Source organism: Mastigoproctus giganteus, chromosome 6 (genome assembly GCF_048544385.1).
Source record: "Mastigoproctus giganteus isolate SK-2022 chromosome 6, ASM4854438v1, whole genome shotgun sequence".
Lineage (NCBI taxonomy): Eukaryota > Metazoa > Arthropoda > Arachnida > Uropygi > Thelyphonidae > Mastigoproctus > Mastigoproctus giganteus.
Genome location: NC_143580.1, coordinates 79,241,386 through 79,267,312, shown reverse-complemented (window position 1 = coordinate 79,267,312; position 25,927 = coordinate 79,241,386). Strand labels below are relative to the sequence as shown.

The 25,927-nt window shown below is 37.4% G+C and overlaps 1 protein-coding gene across 1 annotated transcript in view; it reads right to left on the bottom strand.

Annotated features, from left to right (window-relative positions):
- Positions 1 to 25,927, bottom strand: part of LOC150084429 (uncharacterized) — a 182,486-nt gene that overhangs the window by 116,146 nt on the left and 40,413 nt on the right. Inside the window, exons 6-7 of the mRNA XM_090376226.1 lie at positions 24,873 to 24,979; positions 20,795 to 20,921 (exon numbers count right to left, since the gene is read on the bottom strand). Coding sequence (XP_090232352.1) covers positions 20,795 to 20,921; positions 24,873 to 24,979 — 234 coding nt within the window. The remainder of the gene's footprint in view (positions 1 to 20,794; positions 20,922 to 24,872; positions 24,980 to 25,927) is intronic.

Below are 25,927 nucleotides of genomic sequence, written 5' to 3'. Positions count from 1 at the left end.
AACCCCCTACTATAAATAAAGATATTTTATTTATAGCCCTACTATAAATAAAATTTCTTAGCTAAAAAAAAAAAAATATATACACCAAACTATGTAATTACCAGGGACTCACATCTGGTGAGCATGGGTTTGGCACACTCAGGGTCCTGAGCTGGATATCATCATTCTTCTCCTTCTTGGCGATTCCCTTTTGACTCTCTCTCTCAGGGTAACGGTAACTCGGGAAATTTTTTTTGGCTGGTGCAGCATAAGCCTCAGGCTTCCTTACACCATACAGCTAGTGATAATAATAAAAACTTCAAGCAACTTATTTACCACAAATAAAACACTACAATTCTACTACTATGCGCTGCATTATTATTATTATGATTGCTGCTCTTATATTATTTCTCCCTGATTGGGGGTTCCATTTCGTGACGGGTATTGCTAGAGTACAGAGGGTGGTTGATATGTCTGATATTATTCTCTGACAATCCTACAGGTGTTCAGGATTGCAACTTTCTGGAGTTCCTTGTAGGTTTTGCTGGGAGACCTATTGCTGCTAGGCTGTTATGTAGGGTCTTTGGCACCGTACCTGTGGTTGACACGATGATCAGGATGGTCATTACTTGTTGCATATGCCACATCTCTTTGATCTCCTGTCTTAGGTTTGTGTACTTGATTTTTTCCCTATGGGTTTTCTGCAGGTTGCCAGTGTTGGGTACCGCTATGTCAATCAGATAGGTAGCCTTTTCCTTCTTGTCCACAAGGATTATGTCCGGTCTGTTGTGCGGGATTGTCCTATCCATTATTATGGTGCGGTCCCAGTACAGCTTGTGGGTTGGGGTCTCTAGTACTGCTTGGGGTTCATACTTGTAGTACAGTACACTTTCTTCGGTACACTTTCTTATTATTATTATTGGCTATATGGTGCAAGGAAGCCTGAGGCTTATGCTGCACCAGCCAAAAAAAATTTTGAGTCACCCTGAGAGAGAGAGACAAGTAGAAGGGAATCACCAAGAAAGAGAAGAATGATGACATTCAGCTCAGGACTCTGGGTGTGCCAAGCCCATACTCACCAGATGTGAGCCCCTAATCACCAATACAAAAGCTCTATGAATATTAACGTAATAACTTATAAAATCTCTAGCTAAATAAAAAAATAAGATAACAAATGTGACCAGGGTAAAAACCTTTGTCATGTTCATCAGCTTATTTTTTTTTCACTAAGCTAACAAATGTGACCAGGGTAACGAACATGACCTGGGTTAAAGTATTTACTGAACAAAATTGAATTTTATAAATTACTGGAATAAGTTAACTACGTGCAGAGGCTGACAGTTTGGGAAAATTCGAAAGTCAACACTGGATAGTTACCTATGGGAGGAGGGAAATGCCTAAGTTGTCTATTTCCTCTTCTTTTATTATTTATTTTATTTTATTTATTATTATTTTGCTTTTTTTTTTTTTTTTTTGGCTGGTGAAGCATAAACCTTAGGCCTCCTTGCACCATATGGCCATTACTAATATGTTAATTTAGTAAAAAAAAAAAAAAAAAAAAAAAAAAAAGGAAAAGTTTTGCAAAAAAACTCATCCATTTCATAGAGTTTAAAATTCTTTGCCTGCACAGTTCATAATCTCCCAACCTTATCAATTTATTATTATAATTAAGCCATATGGTGCAAGGAAGCCTGAGGCTTATGCTGCACCAGCCAAAAAAAAAAAATTCTGAGTTACCCTGAGAGAGAGAGAGAGAGAGAGAGAGAGAGAGAGAGAGAGAGAGAAAGAAGGGAATCACCGAGCCCCTAGGGTGATTTAGAACCTTATCAATTCTATATTTTAAATCAGGCCAGCAAATAGTTAATTACAAAGCATTTTCTGGTCAATCACAGCACACAAAATAAAAATACACATGATACAGTTTTATGAAGAATATCATTTCCAGTTTTACAGTTTTATGAAGAATATGATATCCAGCTCAGGACCCTGAGCTGGATATCATATTCTTCCATGTGCCAAGCCCATACTCACCAGATGTGAGCCCCTAGGGTGATTTAGAACCTTATCAATTCTATATTTTAAATCAGGCCAGCAAATAGTTAATTTCAAAGCATTTTCTGGTCAATCACCGCACACAGAATAAAAATACACATACAGTTCTATGAAGAATATCATTTCCTATTTTCCTATGCTATGATATGTCGACCTCGTGACCTTTAGCACATAATACAGAATTAAATAATTTTACATGTTTATACACAATCCTAAAAAGCATAATAATATAAAATAATATCACATTCACCTAAAAATGGAATGGAAATGTTATTTTTTTCCCTACCATTCTATAACAAGGAGGAATTACAACAAAACCTGGAGTCCAAACATGGCATGCTTAAATGCTTAACCCAAAGACTGGGTCAAACCCACAGAGGTGGCAATTTTATAGTGGTGTTTCTGTAGAGTGAATATATTTTTAACACTAGAAAGAATTTGAATTTCTGGATAGTAGTATACAATGGTTTTACTAGTCCCACTCTCAAATGCACTCTGTCCCTATTTGACTAAATATACACCTTACATTATGTAGGGTATCGTAATATGATTCCATCTGATTTGCTTTATTGCTAAATAAAAACAGAAACCTACAGCAGGTTATTCCAAGAAACTAAAAATATAAAACTGCCCTTTCACAATGGTCTATCATGGAGGCTGTTTCTTCCATTTATCTCACTGCATATGTGAAAAGATACAAAAAAAAAAATCCTGAAATTTGTCCTAATTATGAGATTCAGCAAACTTTGATTGCTCCCTCTATATAACTGACTGGCCTGGTTGTTTTTCCAGAGGCTAATGTTACTCATTCTTTTGAGTTGATATTAGATAGTCATTTAGAGAGAGAGAGAGGAGCTTCTTCAATCTCTGATTCAATATTTGGAAGATACCTGGATATGGGAGGTCAATCAGAAGTGGAATAAGAAGACACTCAGATTGTCTATTGGGATACCTATACCACATCATTAGGACTTCCAGGGACCAATAATACACAGCAATTCACTTTCATATGTTTATCGTGAAGTAACCAGTACGGCTACAATCATGTAAATGTACTGATCATTAGAAAAACTTCCAAAGTTTCATACCTTAAAGTTCTAAACTTTCAATGCGAGCACCCTGTGTCATGCAGCACACATTAAGTCAATAATCAAATTCCTGCCATACTTTCTCCAGTGTGTCCTTGTTTATGGGTGCTACTACTACTATGATGGCCTCTGTAGCCAAGTGGTCAGGAGTGGGAGTGCAGCAGCACATGCTCTTTGAGTAGACCGCGGTTCAAGCCCCTGACTCTAAATACAGTCAATCTGCCAACCCGCACTGGACCAGTGTGGCAGATTATGGTCCATTTCCCTCCACATGAATCATTGAGGAAGCTTCCATTCTGCAGTGGATTGATAATGGCTGCAGTTTACCTTTACCTTTTTACTACTATGATGATATGTCATCTTAATTCCTGAAGATCATGTGGGAGGGGTAGTCTACATACAGTATCCTTCACATATCCCCAGAGAAAGAAGTCACACTGGTTGAGGTCTGGAGACCTGGGAGGCCAACTGTGGAAGGACAGGTCAATAGCAGTAGCATGTCCAATCCAGCATTGTGGCAGAGCTTCACTGATGTAATGGCAGGCTTCACAATGAAAATGAGGAGCGGTACCATCCCGCTGGAAAATGTAGTTGTAAGAGTCTTCCTCCAACTAAGTGGTTCCCAAACTACTGAGATTTACCGCCCCCTTCAAAAATCAAAACAAGTTTCTGGACCCCTTTCAAAAAAGAAAACCCAGTATGACCACTGGGTTTTCTGAAAAGAAAATTCAAAGTTTAATGTGTGAAACAACTCAACTTTATTCTTATTTTTATACAGATATACTGTATAATATATAATTTAATTATCATCATAATAAAATTATGATGTATAATTTCTCATCTGTATAATTTATCATCATCTGTATTTATACAGATGATGATAAATGAATAATTATACAGATTATTCATCTGCATAATTTATCATCAATTTGCTATACATAGAACGAATAATTTAAAATATGTATACAATTATATATACTGATTGTATCGAAAATAAGTAATGTTCTGTAATGAAATTTGTTGTGATTCTATCAGTATATTTTTTAAGAAAATAAACACATATTACTTGATACCTTCTGAATGCTTCACGGATCCCCAGGAACTGGTCTATGGACCCCCAGAGGTCTGCTAACTCCAGTTTGGGAAATGCTGCTCTAATTGAAGGAAAAGCCAGTTCATCAGAATGTCCTGATAGATAATCATGATGATCATGAAGATAAACAGGCCAAAGATCTTCTGTTTTGAAATGGCAGAAGACAATCACTTTCAGCAAATCCTATTCATGTTCTACAATGTGAAGTGGAATTTCAGTGCCACAGATGTACACATTATGGCAATTCAACCTTACCGCTTAAGTGAAATGTTGCTTCATCACCAAAGATCAGGCAGGTTGCAGATAGGTCATTGTCCATGTCAGCTTGCACATCTGTACAGCGAAATCATATCATTTTTCACTGAGTTTTAGGGACTGTACCAACCGTAACTTGTAACCTTTTATAGACAATCATTTGCATGACTATCAATGACCAGTGTTAAAAGCTTCTTCATTTGCACTTTTGCCAAATGCTTGCATTGCACACCTATATAAACTTGGAACCTCATCCATAATTACCTTCATACTAATGGGCATGTGTGTTGATTCATATCTTTAATTCAGATGGCTAAAAGTTTTCTATTCTTTCCATAACATTGTTTCTTTTTGCTGTGATGGCACCCCACAAAGTAACATTTTGTGCAGCACTTCTGAATTCTGCTGCTAACTTCATTAAAAAATTTATATTAATTTCATTAAAAATAGTAAGAAGTGTATAAAACATCTAAAGATATTTTTAACTTTTTAAAATTATTCAATTGAAAGAATAATTTTAAAACATTAAATTTTAATTAATATTTAGGTTCTAATGAAATTTATAAGAAATTGAGAAACTCTCAGTAAATACACAAAGAAAACTGATTTAAGAGCAATATGACCCAATGTAATCACAAACCATGGCATGCATATGATAGGCAAGTGACGATGAACAACTTGATGATGAACAATAAGGACTTCTTGTATTTTCTATATATCCTATAACATGCTTTTTCTAAATGAAATGAATCACTGCTCATTTCTTTTCCGATTTCTATATTCAAACTTTCACAGAAAATGTTAGGTCCTTATTCTTTTCTGAAATTTATATTCCCATCTTTTGCACTCTACATTTAGTAAATAACAACATATAATAACTCTCACCATTTTCTCCAAAGTATTTTAACTTGTGCTGTTTTGTTTTGTCTGTGATTTTTTAATGTGAAACCAACTTGGCTACATTGTGGAAATGTGATCAATAAAAGTAAGTTCTGTCGATATGAAATTTGAACCCAGGCCTTTTCCACATAGTATGGAAGGATGATGATCATACATAATCAGTTTGCTAGCTCCCTTGAAGCTAGCACACTGATACTGCAGCCATCTATTGCTTTGTCTATTTCTTTATCTTCAATGATAATAAGAAATACTGTGCAAAAAATTTCAAACTGAGAGAAAACTGCTTATTATTTAACAATTTTGTTGGGACAGGTCAACACAATGGGATAGCCTGGAATCACTTTGATTACTGTCATGTGCAGCAATAAAAAATGGCACATTTTTCAAAACCATCACCACCTCTTATTTTTCTCTTTGTCAATTTCAATAAAATTGCCTGCTGTTTTTGTTTTTTCACACTAATATTTTTTTCTATGTTGCTATCAGTAAACATATTTCTGAAAAATGTTTTCAAAAAAAGCAGGAAGTTTTAGTAAAGTCAATACGGCACTAGGAATTAGTTTTCGTGGACAACATATATTTGATATTAAAATACAGACATAGAACTGTTTACCAGTACAGCACATTTTTAAAACATTAGCATACCTACGGTTTTTTGTCTATGGATTTCTGTCTGAATAATCTATTAGACATCAACTGATTTTGAATACTTCAAGAAAGATACTGTTACAGACACTTTGCCCTCTATAGAAATATTGAGTCAAAATTTTGTTCATAACAATGGAACTGATGTCTAGACATGGCTGTCAAGAGCATTTCCAAAGCTTCTCCAGAAACAGATTTGAACTCAGTTTTTCTTTTTCTCATCTGACTAAATATTTTCTCACACTCAGCATTGCTATGATAAATTGTTACTATGTCAAAATCACTTGGAATAATCTGTTATATTTCGAGAAACTTTCTTATGCCTAGTTAGTTCCACAACAAAAGACCACAGTGCATCAATTCTTTCTTCTTTCATAATAGCATCTGGTAGGTTCTCAAATGGAAACTAATGCAACTCTGCTGCAAAACGACTATTGCTTAATTGATCAATTTATGTTTAATTAATCTAAAAAGTACTTGAAACTAGTCAAAAAAAAAAAAAATTTCAAAATAATACACTGCCAAATGACAAAATTTGTGCATCATGCAGTCCCATGCAGCAATAAAATACTTCCTCACAGAACAAAACAGAATCTTTCCCATTTTTTTTTTTTTTTTAGACTCTACATGGCCTTGACATAAAAAAAACACCTATGACTAAGGCAGAATCATCCTTCCAGTTTAGATGCCTCCGTAGCCAGGTGGGAAGGAGCAGCAGTGCGTAGCACACGCTTCTTGATTAGACCGGAGTTCGAGCCCTTCACCACCAAATACGGAGGATGCGGAAAGGTCAGGGAATGACCACCGCATATTCCCGTAGCAATATGGCCTTAGTTGCTAATGCTCCTAAATAACAAAAAAACATCCTTCCAGTTTAGTCTGCTATGGCAATCAGCTTCCAAAATGAAAGTGGAAATTTTTAAAACTTGGCGTAATAAAGTTGCACATAACCTTCTTCAACATAACTTGAGCACATGAATGTGAGGTACGCTGGATTAAACAGCTTTGTTCATATCTTTAAATGTTGCCATAACATTTAAAAGAAATAAGTAAACTGCTTTATTCAATCCAGAAGAAGGAATTATGAAAAGACTTACTGCAAGAGTAAGGATAACATATCTAGACTGTTCAGATTGCTTCCACCAGAAGTTTAATTCAGAATTTCTTTTTTTCTTGAGTTAATTAATTCGTCTTTTTTTCAAAACTTCTTTTTGATCATGAACTGGCTTTGGATATGAGCCAGTAGCACTGACTAGTGACTGCATGTTGTACATCTCAATTCAGTAATACTGAAAAGTGCTCATATGGCTTTTCTCACCACTTCTAACAATTCATCTTTAAACAGACTTATCAAAAGTTGCTACTGATCTAGTTACATATTTAACCAAAGAAAGCCAATGTGCACACACAACTTCTGCATTCTGGAAAAACACCACTTAACACATATTTCCCTCATAATTACAATCTACAGATATTCAAAATCTATTGTCAACAAGTACCTTCTTTCATCATCTCAACCTTCAACACAAATATGGTACTAAGTCCTATAGGTTCTAATACCTTTTTATGTTTGGGATTTTCATTTAAAAAAAAACAAGAACATACTTCAAAGTCTTTTTTTACTTCACTGACATAAATTAATTGAAATTATTTAAATCAAACTTTCCTTTTAGCAATTCTTTGTATATAGTAGTAAATTTCTCCAAATATCATTCATTTTCACAGGAAAGCATCCATCTCCGTTACAGCACACAAACTAATAAGATGACAAGACATGTTACCACCATATGCCCAATATCTCTGCTATTCCAGTTTTTAGGAATACCATAATGGGTGCATTATCAGCGTTGTCAGACAATTTTTTGAAAGAATTCCACATGCTTTTTTTTAGGATGCTCAGAAGAAAATGCTCATCGTTGTACCCTATAGAACTGCCTTCCAATGCCAGCAGTGAAAGAAATCCACTTTTAATTTGATTTATTATTATTATTATTATTAGTAGTAGTAGCTGTATTATTGGTGGCAAATGATGCAAGAAAGGTAGCTTATACAGCATCAGCCAAAAAAAATAAAAAATCAACACTTCTCATATCATCTGTCCATCCCCTCCCCTCTAACAGTTTGTCTATCTCGTCCTCAAATTTCTTCAAGCACACACTTCTACAAAACGAGGTGGGAAGTTTGTTCCAACAATTAACTTCTTGCTGGCTAAAGGCAATTTTTTGCACTTCTATAATGCAACTATCTTCCCTCCTCATATATGCAGTGTGAACAAGAGAAAGGATTCGATCAGCATTGAGCTTACTCGATCCATTCAGAACCATAAACACCTCAATCAGATTTCCTTCCAAGTGTCTTAATATCCAGATACTACAATTTGCACTAAAGCCTTATCAGTAAGAGCACCCCAGTGTTTACCTCACTAATCTTGTTGCTGTTCTCTGCACCTGCTCCAACAGATCCACACCATTCCACAAATGAAGCTTCCAGCCCTGTATATAGTACTCAAGGTGTGGGCTAACCATTGCCTTATACAATGGAATAATCACCTCCCATATCCTCACTGATGAAATTCCTGTATATCACTGAAAAAGCCCCACAGGCTATTCCAGCAGTCTGTGGGATTTTTTGATCATTTTGGTCCCCAAATAAGCTGTTTTTGACAGATTATGCAGTTATTTTTCATTTTTAAGATAAGTGATGTAACATGCTATTTCACTTGATTACATTTCTAAATATATCCCAGCAAAAGTCACGAAACACTCCTCTTATTGCAACAAAAGAGTGCAACTACAAAACAGACAAGTATGTTGATGTTGGATTTACTTAAAAGGTATAACTGCTGTCAAGTGTAAATAGAAGGAATATTACTTTCATGAAGATGACTACAATGGTCGTACACAATTTTTAAATTCTTTTCAGCAGGACCAACTGATAATGTTACAAACTGCAAATTCTGAATGGGATGCATTCAGGGAAATAATGTTGGTATAAAAGAAGTTACTATGCTTTTTTATAATTAAAAGATATTGTCCAAGGTTTAGGCCAAAAGAGATTTCAGATAAACTTATCCAGCTGATGGCAGAGAAGAAAATGGGTGGAATAATTATAAATTGGCAGGGAGTAGCATAGAAACCTATATTAAGTACAAACTAGTTGGCACTCAAGTGACTAAGTGAGTAAGGCAAGCTAAGGCAAATTAGGCAATGTCTGAATATGAATGCAAAGAAAAAGCAGCAATGAATTCTTTACTTATATTAACACTGTAAGGAAAGGAATGACCTACATTAAACACTAAATATGAATAACATTACTGATGAGCCTCTTCAGATTGGTCACAAACAATATATATTTTGCATCAACATTCACACACAAATATGTTTTTAGGGATGACAATATCAGAAGCATATAAAATAATAACTGGAAGCTATATGAATTTTGAGCCTCTTCAGATTGGTCACAAACAATATATATTTTGCATCAACATTACACACAAATATGTTTTTAGGGATGACAATATCAGAAGCATATAAAATAATAACTGGAAGCTATATGAATTTTTTGAAAACTGAGAAAAAAAGAAGAGAAATTGTTGAAACTGCATGTAACAAGGCACCTGGGGTTGATGGAATCTATCCAATTACATTAAAAGAAGCAGCAAGGGATGTAAGCTATCGTTATTATTTGGTTTTTAGGAGCATTAGCAATTAAGGCCATATTGCTTCGAGGATATGTGGTGGTCATTCCCTGACCTTTCCGCATCTTCCGTATTTGGTGGTCACAGGCTCGAACCCCAGTCTAATCAAGAAGCGTGTGCTACGCACTGCTGCTCCTGCCCACCTGGCTAAGGAAGCACTGGTATGTAAGCAAACCTTCAACATAGCTAAGAGAGCATCCTTGGATTCAAAGGAGTCTCTATAGATTTGAGATGTGCAAAGTTCTCTTCTATTTACAAAGAGGGATCAAAGGGTGGAGTCAGTAATTATAGATCTATAAGTAATGCAGGTTCATTTTATCAGAAATAGAGTTAAAAAGAAATCGCAGCATGGTTATTTTAGAAGGTGTACTGTCTGACCAATCCAATAGCTACTATGATGCAGTAACAAGGGAAATGGATGCAAAAAAGTGATACTGATCATATACAGATTTCAGTAAAGCTTTTGACATACCATTCCACATGAAAAACTGCTGTACAAATTAGAGCTGTGTGGCACTAGGGGCAGGCTACTGCTAAAGGAATTGCTGAACTGGTACTGTTAAGGATTAGCAGAAGCATTGGTCCTTGAGGTTGTCACAGACATTCTCTCAGATATGCCAGACAAGCTGTACTTGCTACCTGGGAGTCTAAAACACTGATGGAACTGATATTCGGGTGACACTCAAGTCAAGTGAACCCAATTTCAGCGAAGTCCAGACGGTCTGTGACAGCCAAATCCTCTGCTTGCACCTTCACGATGGTGGGACTGTTAGTAATCCTGGGTGACCACCCAGGTGTGAACCAACGTAAGCAGGGGTCGAGGTGTGGCGCCCACACCACATGGAGGAACACCACCCCTCTATGTTACCAGGCAGTACTAGGTGGTAGATGACTCTCATCAACCTGTGAAATACCACCACTTTGCTTATTGGAGGCTTGAAGTGGTGGAACCCATGTTTAATCTCTAGAGCTAAATTCCAGTCAACCCTTCCCTATCTCTTCCATCATGCAGTATGAGTGATGACTTTTGAGGTTATGATGAACGTCGTGGCGAGATCCAATATTCCTTACATTTCGAGGGTACAGCTCTAAAACGATGTTCACAGGCTGGCCGCTAGTTAGTACACTGGACCGAACCTATTGGTAACTCTCCAGGAGGCTTCAGGATCAGCTAGTGTATAATCTTGCTACCTCTACTCTGCCAGATAGTGACTGGAGGGAGTCCGAGTAGTGTGTATGCGGGGAGCATTGTCGAGGCCACGTTATGTCAAGGATCTGGGTATATTCTTACCACGTGTACGCCATATCCAAAATTTTCATTACTTCATACAGCATGTCCCACCCACTTTTTCTTACCATTGAATACACCATGAATTGTCAAACTAATAGAGCAAGCTTATCTGTGAAAAGATCTAAACCTCCCAAGCACTTCCTAATTCATTTCACAAATATACGTGGTCTCAATTCTAATCTCAACGATGTCCATTTCCATTTGCAGTCTGCCAAACCCCATGTACTTTTTCTGACAGAATCTCAGTTATCGGTTGATTCAACTACTGCTCATCTCAGATGCCCAAATTATTCGCTGTATGATTCCTTTCGCCTCAAAGGTGGTACTTGTGCATATGTCTGTTCTGATATTCCCTGTCAGAGACTTGGCAATTTGGAATCTCCTCTCTTTGATCTTCTCTGGCTTAAAATCTCTCTACCTCATTGTGTCAAATTCATCTGTTGTCTCTACCGTTCTCCCAACTCCACTAATCACTTGGAGCTCTTTGACTTCCTCTCTTTGCAACATGACTTTCTCCAGTCCAACTTTCCTAACAGTGAGGTAATTTTCCTTGGTGATTTTAATGTTCACAACTTCAGCTGGCTTCCATTTTCTAGTCACACCGACCCAGCAGGTCGAGATGCTGAGGCTTTTGCAATTACTAATGACCTAGCACAGATTGTTCATTTACCTACAAGAATACCAGACAATCCTAATCATACAGCCAATATGCTCGATCTTTTTCTCACAAACAACCCTTCTAAGTACACGGTCGAAGTGAGAGCTCCTTTAGGCACTTCAGATCACAACTTGGTGATTGTCTCTTCTCCAATGGAACCTTTATCTCATGGCTATTCCCAACCTCGTGTTGTTTGGCATTACAAGAATGCAAAATGGGATGACCTGCGAGACTTCTTTTCTTCTTTTCCTTGGTTGGATTACTGTTTCAAAACTTCTGATGTCAACGTTTGCTCAGATTGTGTCAGTGAAATTATTCTTGTAGGAATGGAATCCTTTATCCCACACTCCACTTTAAAATCTCGTCCTTTATCTAAACCTTGGTTTTCCAATAAATGTGCTAAGGCTGTCCAAGAGGAGAATGTTGCATATCGTAATTGGCTTGTTTCTAATTCTTCAGTTTCATTTTCTGCCTACACCAAAGCTCGCAACAATTGTAAAGCAGTTATTAATCAGTTCAAACTAGAGTTTGAACAGGCTAAGAGTAGAAAACTTGCTTCTTGCCCTAATGGTAGCCGAGCATTCTGGTCTCTTGCCAAAGCTATTGGCCGCAACTTTTGCCCATCTCTGCTCCCACCTCTGTCCAAACCAGATGGTTCTGTTGTCACTTCAGCCAAGGAGAAAGCTGACCTGCTAGCATCCCATTTTTCTTCCAGCTCATGTATTAATGATCTTGGTAAAACACCTCCCACCATTCCCAACACGCTCCATTCAATGGCTCCTCTGGTCTTCCGTCAAAAGGATATCAGAAGGATTTTTATGAATCTTGATGCTAAAAAAGCTCCAGGTCCTGATGGTATTTCTCCACTTGTTCTCAAAACCTGTGCTCCTGAACTTACTCCTATTCTTTGTCGCCTTTTTTCACTTTCTTATTCCAAAGGTGTTTTTCCTACTGCTTGGAAATTTGCTCATATCCAGACAGTTCCTAAAAAGGGTGAAAAATCCCTCCCATCCAATTATCGTCCCATTGCAATTACTTCTACTCTTTCTAAATTAATGGAGAAATCAATTAACCGCCAACTCTTAAACTACCTAGAAACTTTCCGTCTGATCAACGATCGCCAGTATGGATTCCGTCAGTGTCGGCCCACTGGTGATATTCTGGCTTATGTTACCCATTTATGGACTAATTCAATGGAAAGGTTCGGTGAAACACAAGTAGTTGCTCTTGACATCTCAAAGGCTTTTGATCGTGTTTGGCATAAAAGTCTTCTAAACAAGCTTCCATCTTATGGTTTGCCAACCGTTTTTAGTAATTGTTTATCTAGTTTTCTCTCCGATCGCTCACTGAGGGTGATGGTAGATGGCTCTGTCTTCTAACTTCTCCACTAATGCCAGTGTCCCCGAAGGTTCAGTTCTTTCTCCTACTCTTTTCCTCTTGTATATTAATGACCTTCTTACATTGACTGGAAATCCTATCCATAGTTTTGCCGATGATAGCACATTGCATTCCACTTTCCATTTTGAGAAACCTTGTCCTGCTCAATCAGCTTCAACTTCTCGAAAATCTGCTACCAATTCCTTAAATGACGATCTTCAGTTAATTCTCCAGTGGGGCAAAGACAACTTAGTTGATTTCAACCATTCTAAAACTCAGTCTTGTCTTATATCTCGCAAAAAAAGGATTCTTCTGCTCCTATGCTTATCTTTAGTGACACTCTGATTTCTGGGCAAAACGATATATCTCTTTTGGGGATTACCCTGACTTCTAATCTCTCTTGGCACAAGCACATTACAAATATTTCTTCCTCTGCATCTAAAAAACTTGGTTTTCTCTTTCGCTCTAGGCGTTACTTTTCTTCCAAACAGCTGCTCACTCTGTATAAATCGCAAATCTGCCCTGCCATGGGATATTGTTACCACATCTGGGGTGGTGCCCACAAAACCTCTCTCAGGCTTCTTGATTCCATTCAGAAGAGGGCAGTTAGGTTAATTAATGATTTATCTCTAACAGAATCTCTCCACTCGCTTTCTCATAGACGTACTGTTTATGCTGCATGCCTCTTCTACAGATACTTCCATGGGCACTGCTCTTCTGAATTGGCTTCTATAATTCCTGCTCTCTCTTTCAAAACAGTCTGAACACGTGCCGCCACCAGTCAACATCCATTTACTGTCCAACTTAAAACTCACAACCAACTTTTCATCTTCCTCATTTATTCATTCAACTGCCGTTTTCTGGAACAACCTTCTGCCGTTTTCTGGAACAACCTTCCTTCATACGTATTTCCTGAAAATTACAATCTACAAAAGTTCAAGTCCAATGTTAACAAATATCTTCTTTCGTCTTCTCAACCTCTAACCCAAGCACGGTACTAAGTACTATAGGTTCTAGTACCTCTCTTGTTTGGGGTTCACATAAAAAAAAAAAAAATAAAAAAATACGATGCAAGAAAGCAAGATTATATAGCATCAACCAAAAAAAAAAAAACCTTCCCATTTCACCCATCCATACACTCCAAATGTTTGCCCAGTTCTCCCTTGAACTTATTTCAGTTGTCGACCTCCACAATAACAGATAGAGTTTTGTTCAAACAATCAACCACCAACTGGCTAAAAGAAAATTTCTGCACATCTATTCTACAACTCTCTTTCCGCAATTTAAATTTATGTCCCCTCAGGTAAGTAATCTGAGCAAGAGGAAGAATTCCATTAACACTGAGCTTGCTCAAACATTCAACACTTATACATCTCAATCAGATCACCTTGAAGGTGCCTAAGCCTCCAGATGCTGCAATTTTTGGCAGAACTTTAGCCTTTCTTGGTAACAGCAATCCGTTGTTCCATTCATCAATGTCATGTTTCCCTTCTCTCTATGCATTCCAGCAGCTCTACATCCTTCCTAAAATGAGGCCTCAAGACCTGTATTTAGTGCTCAAGGTGTGGCCTTACCACTGACTTGTACAAGGGAATAATTACCTTATCCTAGCTATCAAAATTCCTGTATATATCACTGACAAGACTACATTACCTGTTCTAGCAGCCTGTCTACACTGCTCCGAAAACCTCATATCTGACTGCACAATTACCCCAAGTCTTTTTTACTCTCCACTACCCTGAGTGTAGTACCACATAGTTGGTATATTTCTCTGGGGTTACTGCTACCCACATAGAGCACTTTTCATTTGTCAATGTTAAACTTCAATTGCCACTACTCAGCCCATATTCCCATCTTTTGTAGATCCTGTTGCAGTAGCATACCGTCATTACTGTCATTAACAACCCTGCCAACCTTTGTATCATCTGCAAACTTCGACATTAAGCCTGATAAACCTTCATTGGACGGCCTCCGTAGCCGAGATGTCAGGAGACGAAGTGCAGTAGCACATGCTCTATGAGTAGACCGGGGTTCAAGCCCCTACGCTAAATACAGTCAATATGTCAACAAGCACTGGATCAGCGCAGCAGATTATGGACCATTTCCCTCAGCATGAATTGTTGAGAAGGCTTCCATCCTGAAGTGGGTTGATAATGGCTGCAGTTTATACCTTCATCAATACCATTGATAAATATACAAAACAACAATGGGCCCAACACTGAATACTGTGAGACTCCACTAATAACATTAGTCCATGAAGAGCAGTGTCCATTGATTACCACTGTCTTCTCCCACTCAACCATCCTTTTATCCATTGTAGCAACTTGTCCTCAATGCCATACTGCTCCAATTCATACAATAGTCTTCCATGTGCAACAGTATCAAAAGCTTTCCTGAAATCCAAGTATATGATATCAAAATTATTTTTTGCATCCAGTTAATTTGTGCCACATCATAGTATCCAATCAAATTGGTCAGACAAGACTTCCACTTAACAAACCCATGCTGTATCTGAATTATTACTGCAGTCTTGTCTAGATGACTCTGCAATGCTTCTTCAACCAGTGACTCCACTATTTTACCCAGGAACAGAAGTTAAACTACCCAATCTGTAATTACTCTTGTCACGCTTTGTTCCCCCTTTTTGAATTGGAGATACAATTACACATCTCCAGTCCAGGGGGGGGGATATCCCCGAGTCCAACAATGCTCTCATAATTGTGGCTAAGGGTTTGCTTACTTCGTTTTCTGCCTTCTTTAATATAACTGGATAGATCCCCATCCACCACAGGTGCTTTCCTCTAGTCTATTACAAAATTCAGCTCCCTGCTAGAGTTTAATAAGCTTCTGTTCTCCACTTCCCTACAGAATTCCTCATGTGTGAATTTAGATGCAAAATACTCATTGATAAATACACAAAATCAAGAGTCATACCATCAATATTAAGTGGACCAGGCTGATTCATCCCCTTTCTTCTGGAGTTTATATAAGTAAACTCTAGAAGGAAGTGTTTTTCTTTGCATCCTTTGCCAAAGCTTTCTTGTAATCTGCCTTCAATTACCTAACCTTCTTTGTGACTTGATTACAGACTTGCTTATATCTACTACAGGCTTCTGTGTCACCTGATAATTTATATGTATCCCATGCATTTTTATTCTCTGCAACAAGTCTCATTAGTCTGCCACATAGTGGTTCCTTTATCTGTAAATTCTTAAAGCATGAATAATCACTGCTGATAATGAGATCAAGAGTATTATACTCCCTCTGGTTGCCTCTTGATGCTGCTGTAGAAAACAGTCATCTAGTAAATCCACAAAAGTCTTGCTACTGTGCGAGTGACCACCACAAGTTCCAGTCAATATTTGAAAAGTTAAAATTGTCCAACATAAGACATTCTGTTCCTTGTATTCATCAGATTCATTAAACTTATAACACACTCCTACTCTCATTTTGTTTTTCCAGTACTTATGTCATACCAAACTGAAGCAACAGTGCACCAGCCACCCATGTCAGCTGGATGCATTGTCTTAAATTTTACATATTTTCTAAATGGTATTTGGGTGGCACTCAAGTCAAGTGGATCGAATTTAAGCAAAGTCCGGACAGTCTGTGACAGTCAAATCCTCTGCTTGAACCTTCACGATGGTGGGACTGTTAGTAATCCTGGGTATAACCCGATGTACGAGCACAATATGGGTGACCACCCAGGTGTGAACCAACGTAAGCAGGGGTCAAGGCTTGGTGCCCACACCACATGGAGGATTTACACCCCTCTGTGTTACCAGGGAATACTAGATGGTAGATGACTCTCATCAACCAGTGCAATACCACCACTTTGCTTATTGGAGACTTGAAGTGGTGGAACCCATGTTTAGTCTCCAGAGAAAAGTTCCAGCCAACCCTCCCATCTCTTCCACCATGCAGTATGATTGATGTCCTTTGAGATTATGATGAACACCATGGTAAGATCCAAACTTCCTTAAACTTCGAGGGTACAGCCCTAAAATGGTGTTCACAGGCTGACCGCTAGTTAGTACACCTGACCAAACCTATTGGTAACTCTCTAGGAGGCTTTCAGATTAGCCAGCGTATAATCTTGCTGCCTCTACAATGTCAGATAGTTGACTGGAGGGAGTTAGCATTAGCATTAGTAGAGGCATATGATGCAAGAAAGTAAGCTTATTCAGCATCAGCAAAAAAAAAAAAAAAAAAAAAACACAACCACTACTCCCATTTCACCCCTCCGCTCGTTCGAAATACCTGTCCAGCTGAGCCTTAAATTTGTTTAGGCTATCAACTTCAACAACTAGTGATGGAAGTCTATTCCACAAACCAACTGCCCGCTGGCTAAAAGCAAATTCCCGCACATCTATCCGACATCCGTCCTTCCTCAATTTGAATTTATGCCCTCTCAGGTGATTATTTTGAGCAAGAGGAAGAATCCCATCGGCATTGAGCATGCTCAAGCCATTCAAAGCCTTATACACCTCTATCAGATCACCTCGCCGATGCCTAGTCTCCAGACTCTGTAATTTGCAAAACTTAAGCCTTTCTTCGTAAGAGCAACCCTTTGTTCCATTCACTAATCTTTTTGCCCTTCTCTGTACTCGTTCCAGCAGCTCTACATCCTTCTTGAAATGAGGCCTCCAGACCTGTATACAGTACTCAAGGTGTGGCCTGACCAATGCCTTATACAAGGGAATAATCACATCCCTATCCCTGCTAGAAAAATTCCTGTATATCATTGACAAGACACCATGAGCTACTCTTGCAGCTCGTCTGCACTGCTCAGAGAACTGCACTGTTCAGAGAAGTTAGAGTGGTATGTATGCGGGGGTATTGTCGAGGCCATGTTATATCAAGGATCTGGGTATATTCTTACCCAGATATATATTCTTACCATATGGCTAATAATAATAATAAGCACATCACCAATATTGCTTCCTGTGCATCTAAAAAACTTGGTTTTGTCTTTTGCTGTCAGCATTACTTTTCTTAAAAACAGCTGTTCACTCTGTACAAATTGCAAATCTGCCCTACCATGGAATATTGTTCTCACATCTGCGGCAGTGCCCCCAAAACCTCTCTCAGGATCCTAGATTCCATTCAGAAGAGGGCAGTTAGGTTAATTAATGACTCATTTCTAACAGAGTCTCCCCACTCTCTGTCTCATAGACGTTCTGTTTCTGCTGCATGCCTTTTCTATAGATACTTCCATGGGCACTGTTCTTCTGAACTGGCTTCTATAATTCCTGCTCTCTCTTTTAAAACAGTCCGAACAAGTGCACCACCAGCCAACAAGCATTTACTGTCCAACTTCAAACTCACAGAACCAACTTTTCAACTTCCTCGTTTATTCATTCAAGTACTATTTTCTGAAACCACCTTCCTTCATACGTATTTCCTGAAAATTACGGTCTACAGAAGTTCAAGTCTAATGTCAACAAATATCTTCTTTCATCTTCTCAACCTCCAACCCATGCACTTCACTAAATACTATAGGTACTAATACCTCTCATGTATGGGGTTTTCATATTAAAAAAAAAACTAACAGCATAACCCCTTCTCCCTTCCTATCCTGTCTTTCCTTTCTGTACACACTGTACTCCTCAAATTCTTCATTCCTTATATCTGCGTGGTACCATATCTCTGAGATCCCAACAATATCCACCTTTGATGTCTTGACCAACACTTCAAATTCATCAAATTTATTTACTGCACTCCTAGCATTGGCATTCAATCAAGTATACATGCACCTGTTCTTACCCTTAGTTATCCTAACACAGCCCATGTATTTACTTATTCTGTGATAACTCCCAGCAGTTCCTGAAATCCCCAGCAACTTGCTTTTCAGGCTGCTGCTTACTCGATAGCATCAACACATATTCTTGCACCGTTTCTATTTAAGTGTACCCCATCCCTGTAGAAGCAATCTCTCCTGTTAACAAGCACAGACCACACTGAGAAAAATTCTACACCATGAGCCTTGCCCAATCTCTCCAGTGCCAAATTGTTTGTCAAGGCTTTCAACATATACTCCCTCCTAACTTCCATCCTATATAGTGGAAGTGGGTGGTGTGAATCAATTTAAGGACGTAAATTGATTCCCACTACCCACAGTGACCCTGTATATGCTTCCATATTTTGCTATATCTAATATTAAAACAGAATTCCTTTTTTTTGAGGAGAGAGGAGGGAGATAGGTGGATGTCACATGGATAAAAAAAATGTCTAATCATGCTCTTACTCATAAATTAAATATTACCATGAACAACTTGCAATGTACTGCTCAAGAAATAAAATCCGGAGAAACACAAACTCAAGAAATCTAGATTTCAGGTGGGCATTGAAATATCGAGTAAACAGAGCTGACATGCCTTGGGAGTACTGGTAACCTCATCTTTCCATCAGATTCTACTTTTTTTTTTTTTGGCATGTTACTGCAAGATATTGCTAAATCAAATTTAGTTTCACACCACACATACAAGAAATTATGGTAATGTTAGATATGCTGCAGTATATCTAACATTTCTGTTCCATGCATTCCATATGCTTGCCAATGTATATTTTTTGCAATAGACACTACATGCATGACTACTGATTCATTAACCTGTGTTTAATAATGACTACTGATTCATTAACCTGTGTTTTGCCATTAAACTGTGAATTTAATGGCAAAACTATGGTCCATGGGTTTGTAAAAAAGACAGAGATAAGATGAGGAGCAGGAGAATGGGTCAAAAAAAAGTTTATTTCTACCATAAATCCAGAGAGAGAAGGCAGCAATTCATATTACTTTCATATTGGCATAAATCTTAAATATCTCTCTCTCTCTCTCCTGATATAAGAAGCTTAGTAGCTTCTAGACTTACTTCTCTGAACACTTCCCAATTGGCTCTTGGGTTTCTTTATAACATCAGTTGATGTTAAAAAAATTTAAAATGTCTACAACCATTATAATGACCAGTGAAAAAAATGAAATCCCTTCCTTTGCCCTTGACAGTTCCACCAATGTACTAAGGCAACTGCCAGCAAGAGGTTCCTTTGGTCAAATAAATATACAATGGCCAAAAAGGAAAGAAATTACAGAACCTAAGAATCCATTAAATCTGCCCAGTACAGCCAAGCCAGAAAGGTTTACATGGGCAGGAGTCTACAGTATATCATCACAACTGTATTAGAGAATAATTAAATAATTAAAGCATAGAGTTCGATTCACCCAAATACATACCAAAACTAAACAATACAAAAATATTAACTATAATATAATAGTCTAGAGTTATAGTAGTATTCACACATAGAGGTGAATACTACTATAACTCTTTACACAGACACTTGGAGTGTCTGTGTAAAGGAATTTAGGCCAATTTTATTACATTATGGTCAAATAATCCTTGGGCCTCATTTCAATTTTGCTGAGTATTGCTCTGTTATGAGACATCATGACAGAGCAATGATTGAGGCCAATGGCAATCCAATATGGTATTAGTAAACTTGTATGGTATTAGTAAATCAGCAAACCTCTAAAACGTAAACCCAACAATTTGTATGTCAACTCATGTAAATCAGAAGATTTAGATAGCATTTTCATTTTCTTTTCATAAAATTACATTCTTTTAAGCACAAAAATTGACAAATGTGTACCACAAGGATGTCAAATTATGCTACAGTCAAAATTAGTATTCATTATTTGACATTAAAAGAATAAAGATAAGTAAGGAATACTGTAGAAGTTTTTAAATTCGTATTCATCATATACCTATAATGCATGCTGCTTCTTTTGCACTTGAAACATTATAAGGTACAAAACAGCCACTTTTTGAGGTGAAAAATGCTGGAAATTCTTTACTTTGTCCATATGTTAAAACACATACACCTTGGGTTTCCTAGATATAAAGGGAAGCATTAAAAACTATAAATATTAAGCATTATATAAATGTTGAAAAACCAAATTGCAACAATTTTTGTTGAAAAACTAAATTTCAGCTTTATTTTAACTTTATTTATTTATTTCAACTTTATTTATTAGCAACTTGATTTATTTTAAAATTTTGTCAATGATAAATGGATTTTTAAAATAATTTCCAAAAAGTAACAATTATATCTCACCCAAAATAGACAGTTATTATTATTTATATGTGTATATAGCATAGAGTTCATTAGATTACAGTATAATCTAACATTTAAGATACAATATTCAATACAGAATCCGTTAAACAACATAGCCTCATGTTGTCAGCAATAAGCAAATTAAGTTTACTACTTAGTGTATAGATTTCATATCATGGAAGCACTTTGCCACAAGTTGCTTTGACATTACACTACTCTGAATGAAAAGCATCAAACTATCCAGATGACCTTTGAATTTCCCCAAACTGTCCGCTTCTACCACCCATTTGTAACTTCATCCAGTAATTTATAACTCACTGGCTAAATTAAAACTTCCTGAAATCCAGTCTAAACATCACCCCCCAGTTCTAGGATCATTTATAACCGTGAAAATTACATCCTCATTCATCTTACTTTTGCCTCTCAGATCATTAAACACCTGAATCAAGACTCCTCTAAGGTACCTTAGAGATTAGGAAAGATTTCAAATATGTGGGTTGCACAGCTTGGAAACTAGGTAGTTTCCAAGCTGTGCAACCCACATATTTGAAATCTTTCCTCATATGGATGCCCTTTTGCCAATCTCACCAGGAAAGTTACCTGTCTTTGGATCCTTTCAAGAAGCTAAATGTCTTTTTTTTTAGGTCCAGTCTCCATACTTTGAACACAGTATTCCAAGTGTGGTCTAACAATAGCCTTATATAATGGGATTATGACATCCTTATCTCTACTAGCAAATTTCAATAAATCATTGATAGAACACCATGGGCCTTCCTTGCAACCTATCTACAATGCTTAGAGATCTTCATGTCTGACCGTATCGTAACTCCCAATTGCCTTTCTTCCACTACTGACTTTAGTTCAACTCCACCAAGCGTATAAGCTAATTGGGGTTAATGTTCCCCAGGTGTAAGACCTTGTACTTTGCTGGATTAAAGCAAAGCTGCCACTTTTCTGACCACCCCCTGAAGTCTATCTAGGTCACTCTGAAGAAGCTCTGCTTGGCAGTGATCATTACCTACTCTACCAATCTTTACATCATCTGAAAATTTAGACATCACGCCCTCTATCCCTTCATCGATGTCATTTAAGAAAATCAGACACAACAGTGATCCCAATACTGATCCCTGGGGAACCCCACTTCTTACATTAACCCAATCTGAAGAATAACCATTTATCACAACTCTTTGCCTCCTGCCTAAAGCCATCCTGCTATCCATCTAAGGATTTTCCCTGTGATTCTAACCTGTTTCAGCTTATAAAGTAACCGCTCATGTGGGACTGAGTCAAATTCTTTGCTGAAATCTAAATAAACAATGTCGAAATTATTCCCTAAATCCAGTTCACGAGTGACCCTGTCAAAATAGCTAACCAGATTTGTTAAACATGATTTTCCTTTTACAAAACCATGCTGTGTTTGTATCTATCACAGCATGGTTTTGTATGTATCCATTTCTATCTAAATGATCCTGAATTCTACCCTTGATAACTGCCTCCATGATTTTATCTACTACTGATAGTGGGAAATTACAGACTGACCAGTCGGTAATTTCCCACTACACTCTTAGAACTGCTTTTATGTACTGAAGATACATTGGCACCTTCCCAATCCAATGGAATCTATCCTGAGTCCAGTGATGTGCCCATAATTAATCTCAATGGTTCAATGCACTCACATGCCATCAACCCCAGCAGCCTTACTTGCCTGTAGGCATGAAAGTCTTTTCATTAAATGATCATGTGAAATTTCAATATCATTAATCACATATTTTTAAACTTCATTCACTTAATTTCTCACTGACATAAAGGGTTTTCTTCTGCAAATATCAGTGCAAAGTAACCATTGAGTTCATCTGCAACGTCAGCTGGGGTATCTAATACTATCCCATGTCCATTACATAAGGATCCGATCTGGTTTGTCCTTCTCTTCTTTGCATTTATGTATGTGAAGAATTCCTTATCCCCACTCTTTGCCAGCAGTTTCTCATAATCTCCATTTGCCAGCCTTTTCTGTGGCACTATTACAGATCAATTTGTAGCTTTATAGGCTTCAGTACTTTTTATTGCTCTAACTTTTCCATGAAGTCTTTTTCTGCTCAATTAATCTGGAAACTTCATTATTCATCCAACTTGGAATCCTCCTCATGGAGTATTTTTTTAATGGTATATACACATTTAAGGCTTCTGTGATTAATGTCTTAAAGGTATATCATAATTCAATTGTATTCACTCTCTGTGAGATATCTACCCAGTTAATAGAGTATATGTAGCACCTTAAGCCATCATAATTTCCTTTCCTGAAATTATAACCATTCCTTTATCTTTAACTACTGCTACCTCTCTCTTCATCGTCCACCGTAGAACTCCATGATCACTTCCTGCTACTGGTTCCTGTACTGTCAGCCCTATTATATCATCTGATTCATGGGTGATGATCAGGTCTAGAATATTCTTTTCCCTAGAATTTTCCCTGACATGTTGATACAAATAACAATCATCTAGTTGATTTAAAAATTTTGTTCCCCATGTCGAGTTTCCTTCCCATTTGCTCCAATCAATTAGAGGCAAATTAAAATCATCTATAATAAGACATTCACACTTACTTGCCCATTCCATTTGCATGTAGAGGCTCTCATCATAATCTTCACAATCATCTTACCTGTAGATTACTCTGACTCTCATTATACCTTTGCTTCCAACTATCTTACACCACACAGATCCTATACTAGCATAAGAAACATCTGAATCTGGGAAAGCTTTCCTCAGCTCAGCCTGCTTTTGATAAGCATGACCCTACAACCCCTTCTATCTGCCCTATCCTTCATAAGTACATTGTTTTTTTTTTTTTGGTAGTTGTTGGCGCATCGGCTTCTGTGACCATATTGCACCTCCCAAAGTTTTTGCAGTACTTTGATCCAAGCCCGAGGCGGGAATCGAACCCGCGACCTTTGGGTTGCCGGGCAGGTACTTTACCCACTCGGCTAGCCTGGTCGGCATAAGTACATTGTACTGGAACTCATCATCCCCTATCTCCAGGTGGCACCATGTTTCCATAAGCCTTATTATGTCAGCATTACTTGTCCTGACCAGCAGTTCAAATTCACTCATTTTACTGATGCCATTTCTGATGGCAGGAGTGATTGTCAGCTGACGAATGACGATTCTCCCAATTTAATTCCTTCCAAGGCACAATGATCATTTTCTTAAAGCACTCAATCCAACAAAATACTACACTTCCACTGAATTGTCTCTCTCTCTCTCTCTCTCTCTCTCTACATTAGCGCACATACACAAAAGGATCTCTTGTAGCATTATGTCCAGTTGGAGTCAGGTGTGCACACATGCCATCAAAATCTGTTCATTTGTGTGCTTATGTGCTTGAGTGGTGTTGTTGCTCCATCATCATGAAAATATTGCAATTTTCATGACACCAATGGCCACCTTTACTTTCAAATTTAACTTTCTAAATATTTAGAAGAACACAAAAATAAACAAATCGCTGGAATTTAAAACACTTAAAACTATTCCTTTACCACGGATTATGTTTGTTAAGCAAAACACTTCCAAATTACCACAAAAATTTTCTGACATTTATGACCAAGCTAACAAAACATCCACCACAGAATAGCCTCATTCCCAGAATCACTTTACCATTCCCATTTCAAACAATTCATAAAGCTTAAGATTAATTTATACTAGCAAATTTTTTCAAATAAAAAAATCATTACCAAAACCTCAAGTGTCCGGCGAATATCTAAAATAGATTTCACTCCAGCAGAAACAACGGTCAGTGAAGTTTTAGAAAGCTCCATTAGATCAGCACTAACATCCATACCTACATAGAAAAGTAAATTAGCCTAAGCATATAATTTAACAACAGTAATAATGTGCCATAATGTGCACTATGAGTTGTAAATTTCCTATATTATATTATATTATATTTCATTTTATTTTATATATTTTGGTATGCATATACAAAATAAGGCTCTTAACAGTTTCACTGCTGACTTCACCGAAGACCTTTATGAGCTGGGATTGAAAATCATGGACTGAGTCAATCCAAATTAGGGAGGGTAGAGACATTTTTGGGCTTTCTACTCACTATTCTTCCAATTTTGCAGAAGAAAAATATCCATTTTACTTCTGCAAAATTGGAAGAAAAAGTTTTTAAAGTCACATGGTTTTTCCCTCAAAGTGGATTAAAAACCCCATTCTGCATATTTGTATCATGACATTAACCATGTGAACTGTTAAATTTATAAATAGAAAAGTGTTTTAATAGTGATTATTTTCCTGTGTTTATTCTAGAACAATTTGGCCTAAATGAAATTTGTAAAAAAAAAAACACATAGCTACCTTGTCCTAATGTTTTTTATGTGTATGTGTGTGGAATTGAAACTTTACATGGAAATGCTGTTAACACAAATGAATCTTTTCATTTGTGCTTAGGGGGTTGAGTGGTTTGGTTTGGTTTTTTTTTTTTTTAAGAGCATTAGCAACTAAGGCCATATTGCTCCGGGATATGCGGTGGTCATTCCCTGACCTTTCCGCATCCTTTGTATTTGGTGGTGGCAGGCTCGAACCCCGGTCTAATCAAGAAGCATGTGCTATGCACTGCTGCTTCTTCCCACCTGGCTACGGAGGTGCCGGGTTGAGTGGTGTTGTTGTTGCAAAGAAGATACTTTCAAATAGTGAGAAACTCCTTTCCCAGCCCAAAAACAATTCACAGATGAATTCAGAAACAGTTACCATAAAAGTTTAATTGATTACTATACATGATTAG